At 36.6% G+C, this 6,716-nt stretch overlaps 1 protein-coding gene across 1 annotated transcript in view; it reads right to left on the reverse strand.

Annotated features, from left to right (window-relative positions):
• Nucleotides 1–6,716, reverse strand: part of Pex3 (peroxisomal biogenesis factor 3) — a 32,615-nt gene that overhangs the window by 3,728 nt on the left and 22,171 nt on the right. Inside the window, exons 9-10 of the mRNA XM_028779249.1 lie at nt 4,525–4,595; nt 3,392–3,514 (exon numbers count right to left, since the gene is read on the reverse strand). Coding sequence (XP_028635082.1) covers nt 3,392–3,514; nt 4,525–4,595 — 194 coding nt within the window. The remainder of the gene's footprint in view (nt 1–3,391; nt 3,515–4,524; nt 4,596–6,716) is intronic.

Consider the following 6,716-nt stretch of genomic DNA (forward strand, 5'->3'; position numbering starts at 1 on the left):
GGTAGTACATATGAGTACACTGTCACCAGCTTCCTAGAGCCAGCTCTCAAGTTCTTGCCTAAGTTTTCTCAATTTTTATGTAAGTGCCTGTGTAAACTCAAGAGTTCCTGGTCAAAGGGTACATGTGTAAGGTCTGTAGCATCCCTGGCCAGCTGCCTCTGGTCTCCTTATGGTGTGGGAAGTCCTGCCACGGTGCCTCTCACACACTCTTGTCCTTCATCTCGGCCCCCCTGACAGCCAAATATGTCCTAAATCTTTATTCCTGCTAACTTTCAGTCATCATACGACCAGGTTAACTTTATTATCACGTGACAACATTATATCAACAGAACTGTCTGCCAGTCTCCTGTGGGTTTTAAATAGTATTTTGATCATATCTATAGCTTGATGTTAGGAGAAGAATTCAATCCTTTTATTTTCCTGGCTTTCTAAGTATAAAGTTCTGTGGCTGTCAAACAGTATTTTTCCAGTTAAAAATGACCTTATATTTTAAAAGAATATACATAACTTAGACAATTATGAGTCAAAACCTTACTAGTTGTCTGCCTTAAAAATAAATATAAGAAAATCCAATAGTGCTCTAAAATTTTGGTCTTCAAAATTGGTCTTTTCTTAGTCTTTTTACATTCATCAGAATAAGCAAAAGTACAATCTGAACATGCCAATATAGATAATCTTAATTCTGTTTCTGAATTTAATAAAAATCAGCCTGCTTCATCAATAAGCATGTTTGCTTATTGATTTCAATTTTTATTATATCAAATTTTATTTATATAAGATACAATAAATTTCTTATTCTATGCTTTTTCAAAAGCAGTAAAGATATTTTTTGTCCTGCTAACATTTTTATTATTTATTTATTGTGCATATGTACATGTGTGTGTGTGTGTGTATGTATGTATGTATATATGAATTATGTACATGTGTGTCTGTGTGTGTATACAAGGGAAGGTAAGAGTACAAACTGGAGGAGTCAATTCTTTCTTTACACCATGCAGGCTATGAGAATTGAATTTGCGTCAGTAGGCTTGGCAGCAGGTGACTTAACTGACAGCCATCCTAGGGGCCTTGTTCTATTAACATATTACTGTTATAGTTCACTGCAATAGTTTTCCTAACACTTAGTCCTTCTTTCATTTTTGATATTATTCCTAGTTAGTAATAGTGCTGAAGTATGACTAAAGTTCTATATTCTGATGTCAGTCAGGTTATTGTCCATTCAGCCTTCCTTGCCTTTAGACCTAAAATAACTTTTTTTTACTCTCATCACTTGAAAAATCCTAAGGTTACTTTAAGGGTCCTCTAAGGTGGGAGGTGGAGAGACGGCTCAGAGGTTAAAAGCACTGACTGCTCTTGCAGAGGACTAGGGTTCAATTCCCAGCACCCACATCAGGCAGCTCACAACCATATTGACCCTTCAGTCCTTGGGGTTCCAAAGCCCTCTTCTGGCCTCCTCAAGGACTAGCACATGTATGGCATATAGTAACACACATACAAAGGTAATTTAAAAAGATTAAAATAAAATAAATGTTTAAAAATGAAAAGAATGACAGTGGTTGTAACATAAGCACATACTTGCTATCACACACTGAACTGGACACCGACTTCATAAGCTGTTGACCAGTCACCTCCTGAACTTCTGCAGTGTCATCTCCCCTCCTGGACTGCCGACACCTGCTGCATTCAGCTGGAGCTTCATGCTTCAGTTACACTTTGAGCCTCCCCTTAGTGGCTTTGTGCTCTTTTGCTTTTCTTGGCACATACTACATGCTTCCCCATCTACAGTTTCCTATTTCATATCTACAACCAACTTCATCCTTCAGCACTTTTAGAACCACTTCCCTCGTGTTGTATGTCATCACTGTTATACAACATGGTATGGAGGTTGTAGCCATCACTCACAACTATTCAAGAGAAAGAACCAAAGGCTAATGAGCTGGCTCAGCAAGAAAAGCCCTAACAACCCAAGTTTGATTCCCAATACTCACATTATTGGAAAGAATCAGCCCCTGAAAGCTGCCTCTCCCCACACAGATGCACACACATATGAGCATGTACACACAAATTAATACAATTACAAAAGTTATTTTTAAAGCAGCATCTTATTATGTAGCATTGGCTGGCCTAGAACTATTACAATTTTGGACCCAACTATTGCAATTCTTTACCTCACTTGGGGGAATAATTAGTACTTTGACAAATACAGGTTACACTGGAAAACCTTGACTACAGAGAGTATATAAGATTAGTCTTCAGCTGAAATTTATTTTTAAGGGTAGGTCTAAATTGTTTTAAGAGTAAACCTTACTACTCTGAGCACTCCAAATGCTCACCATTAAGGGCAAATTATTCTTTCCTGAATAATAAAGAGGGTCCCCAGGAATCAGCCAAAAAAATGCCTTGCTAGGCCTAGGGTAAGAATTACATTAGAAACCCCTTATCTGTATTAGATACATGCCAGATACTGTTTCCTCAAAATTTAATAGGTAGGTATACAATAATTGAGCCCTGATTTAGTAATCCACCATTTTTCAAGTATGATATAAAACCAGAGGATCTTAACCAAGGATCCTCATATCAAAGTGATGGACAGAATAAATCACAAGATAATTTCCAACAATACAGGTCCATTACATAATAATAGAACGACAAACATTACTAATAATTGAACCAATTAGGTTTTCCCTATTCTATAATGACATCAAATGAATATATTTAAACCTTTCTGAAAATAATTACTGGAATATAAATGAAATATAACTATAAGAAACTAATTCATCAAACAATAATCTACAAGAGTGTCTGGTTATTGCCATGGTCAGACCATTTATTAATTCAGGCCAACAATGACTACCTTTTCAGTTTTTTATTCTAAAGAATTAAAGAAAAATGGATTTTGACTTAATAAAATGCTAGTTTCAGAATGCAAATACTTCACTGTAGTAGCAAAGGTATGGGGAGAAAAATGCAAATTTTATTATTAAATTCAGAAGGAACTTTTGTCGATGAAATCATTGGGTTAGAATGAGTTTAATTTGCTGAAAACTCAGGGTGCAGTTTATCACCTAAGATTTCTTTTTTTATTAAAAAGTTACTTATTTTTATTTTATGTCTGTCAGTGTTTTGCCTGTCTGTCTGTCTGTCTGTCTGTCTGTCTGTGTCAGGGGGTTGGGTCCTCTGGGACAGGAGTCAGAGACAGTTGTGAACGGCCATGTGGGTGCTGGGAACTGAACTCCAGTCCTCTGAAGAGACAGCTAGTGTTCTCAGCCACTGAGCCATCTCTCTAGCTCCCTCAGATTTCTTTTCATCTGATACAACAATGTAAAAATATCCAAAGCATCACATTTTAAGAGCACGTGTTCATATTATAGTGTTTTATATGCCATGTTACCTGTTTATGGAGTTACCATGTTGTAGGTCCTGTTCAGTGGGTCGAAAGAATTCTGCCATGTTGTCTAGAAGTCGACTGAAGCCTCTGTTTAAACAGGTATTCAGAACTGTACTAAAATCTGGACTAGATAAAATAAGAAGTGTATTACTTTTTACATTCTTAGTGGGCAAAACAAATAAACAAAACAAAAACCTACCCCCACTAAATTCAATAACCATGTGGTTGCCTTTGAGATAACATTTCTAGTTACAATCTAGTTTTCATAGCATGAAAAACTGTCTAAATTTATCAGTCAGTTTTTCAAAATTAAGCATAAAAATCAGTAGTATTGTTTAGCCTAACATCATGAAAATATTCATCAGATTTGTTTCTTATTAATATGTATTTTATATAATGTATTTTTAAAATGCCAGCTGGCAAGAACACAAAGAAATCCAGCCAGTATAGAAACCAGCATAGAGGGTGCTCAAAGACTGACAGTAGACCCATCATATGATGTGGCTTTGCCACTCCTGAGTGTTTATCCAAAAGGGTCCCAGTCAGCATGTCATACAGGCACCTGCACACTCATGTTTACTGCAGCACTATTTGCAATGGCTTAGTCATGAGCCTAGGTGCGCATCAACAGAGGGATGGAGGAATGGTACAGACAATGTGGTAAATATACAAAGTGATAGTGTTTGGAGGAAAATGGCTGCAATCAGTGATAATCATGTTAAGTAAATGAAGACAGTCTTAGGAAGACAAGTACATCACTTTTCTCATTTGTGGGTCCTACATTTTATGTACACATATAAAATAGTGTATAGATATGTGACGTGAAAGAAGAAGTGAAGCTGTCTACGGAAAGGAGTAAGACTTATTGGTTGGGAGAGGGGTGATAAGGGAGAGAGAGTATTAAGGAACAGGGAACATGCATAATAATAAAGGAGAGGGCAGCAAGGAGTGGGGGATATACTCGAAGTATCCAACTCTGTTTCCTTCTACTTTAGATAGGAAATCCTACCTAAAGGAGGGGAATAGATCACAAATTTCATTTTCAGTTAAATTATTAAATATTTGTTCAGAAAACACTAGAAAATGGTCTTATTTACACTGAAAATATAAGTAACATTTGCATGCACTCTACATACCTATCCAGCATGTCTCTTGTCTCATTGAGAAGTTTAATAGTGGTAATATCTCTGGGAGAAAGCCCATAGGCCTGTAAAATAAAAAATCTAGACTTCAGGGGCACAAATATAACAAAGTCATGAATAAAATAATCATATTAAAAACTCGAACATTTGAGAATATCTCTGCTTTGTCAACAAAAAAACTTTCAAATGAAAAAATATGTATATGTAAAGGTTTATGCAAACATGTCGGCAGCATTTAAAACATGAAATGAAGCATACTTTGTAAGGCTTTCTTTATTTGGTCAGTTTTGGATGTTTCTGGCATCCATAAACAAAGACAAGTAGCACTTGTTAAGACTAACAGGGGACAGAGTGCTGGCTCAGAAAGTCAGAGTCCTTGTACTACAAGCCTGCAGACCTGGGTACAAATCCTCAGTGTTCATGTGAAAATCCAGGTGAGGCTATACATGACTATAACCTGCAGACTGAGGACAGAGACAAGCACACCTCAGAACTTGCTGGCCAGCTAGCCTGGCCAGAATGTAGAGTTCCAGGTTCAGCGAAAGCCTATCTCAACGCAGTCCAGTTGAGAGCAACAGAGGAAGACATACCTGCTTTGGTCTACACGTTTGTGTACCACCTACACACTTACATGGATTCACTGCACACTTACACTACACACACAGGACGGAGTAGCACATACTGCTTGCACTATTGAGACATTTTATTAGGATGCGTGAGGTTTTTTTGTATTTCTTTCCTTTTCTCTTCCCCTTTCTTTTTGTTCTAAGCATTGTGAGGCTCCTTGTTTCATCTTAAGTGTCAGTTAAACTCAGTACGGCCTGGGTCCTCGCCCCTCTCTTCACTCACTCCATTCAATCCTGTACATCCTTTCTACTTTGTACTGCTGTTGAATTCTAAAATTTGAAAATTGTTTTACAGGGTTAGAAATCTTATTGCATTTCAATGGGATCTTATTTTATAATAATTTGCTAGTTTCTTTCATTAATCTCTCTCTTCTGTTTGAAACGAGGTCTCCCTATGGAGCACAAGCTGGCCTAGAACTCAGTGATCCTCCTGCCTCCTGAGTGCACAGCATGGCTGGCTCTTTCACTGATTTTGTCTCACCTGTCTTCCTTACACTTATACAACTCCCTTGATAGATTACAATTTTTCTTTCTTTCCCTTCCCTCCTTCCACTTTTCTTTTTATTTCTTTCTTGCTTAATCATGTAGTCTCTGTAAGTACCCAAACAGATCATCATTCCAGTGTCCAAGCAAAGAGAAAATTCTTGGGCAATGATAATGAACACTGTAGTCTACAGGGCCTCCCTGCTAGAGAGCGATCTGTTCCCAGCTTCTCTAGCTATACGTTAGAGCTGTTACCTTCCAATGGCAAAGAATGGATTCAGCTGAATCTATAAATAATAATAATGTAAAAAAGTTACTAATTTAAAAATTAGTTGAATATATAACCAAACCCTTTGGAATTTGTATTGTTCCTAATGAGAAACTTCTGTAACACCTGCTCAGGACACACTAGGGTACAGGGCACACTAGGGGACAGCAGCACTAGAGCTGGTATTAGTATTAGTATTAACTGGTATTGGTATTAGTAGGCCTTGTTTGCTTCTCAGTTGAGTGGTTAGGGCTTCCTTCTGGTTGTCAACCAATAGCCATTATTCACTTTTTAAAAAAAGGTTTTATTTTTAATTTATGCATGTGTGCATGTGTGTGTGTGTGGATGACACATATATATGTAATAACAATTAAGGAAAAAGAGGCCATAAGTTTTAGCAAAGTTGAATGTATTACTAGTTTCATTACAATTTAATTCTGCAAGCTGAAATAAAAATGTTGTATCTAGTTGTACAGAGCTCTTCATGATCTTCTCACTATCATGACCGCCCTCTGGGTTCTGTTTGCTCTCATATAAACATTGTAGCTATTCTAACTGAACTTGTCTCTTATGGTCCCACAGTGCAAGGAACTTGTATTCTTCTTTTTATTCATAGCACATACAAAAGAGCTTGAAACTTAACAATGACTCAATAGAAATCTGCTAAATACCCAAGATTATAAGTGCTATGATAAATTATATTAGTTTTTCTAATGTTTAAGGCTTTATTTAAATTCTTGAAGTATAAGACTCAGAAATCCATATATATATATATATATATATATATATATATATATATATAATTTTTT

The sequence above is a fragment of the Grammomys surdaster genome, unplaced genomic scaffold (assembly GCF_004785775.1).
Source record: "Grammomys surdaster isolate TR1022 unplaced genomic scaffold, NIH_TR_1.0 348, whole genome shotgun sequence".
NCBI lineage: Eukaryota > Metazoa > Chordata > Mammalia > Rodentia > Muridae > Grammomys > Grammomys surdaster.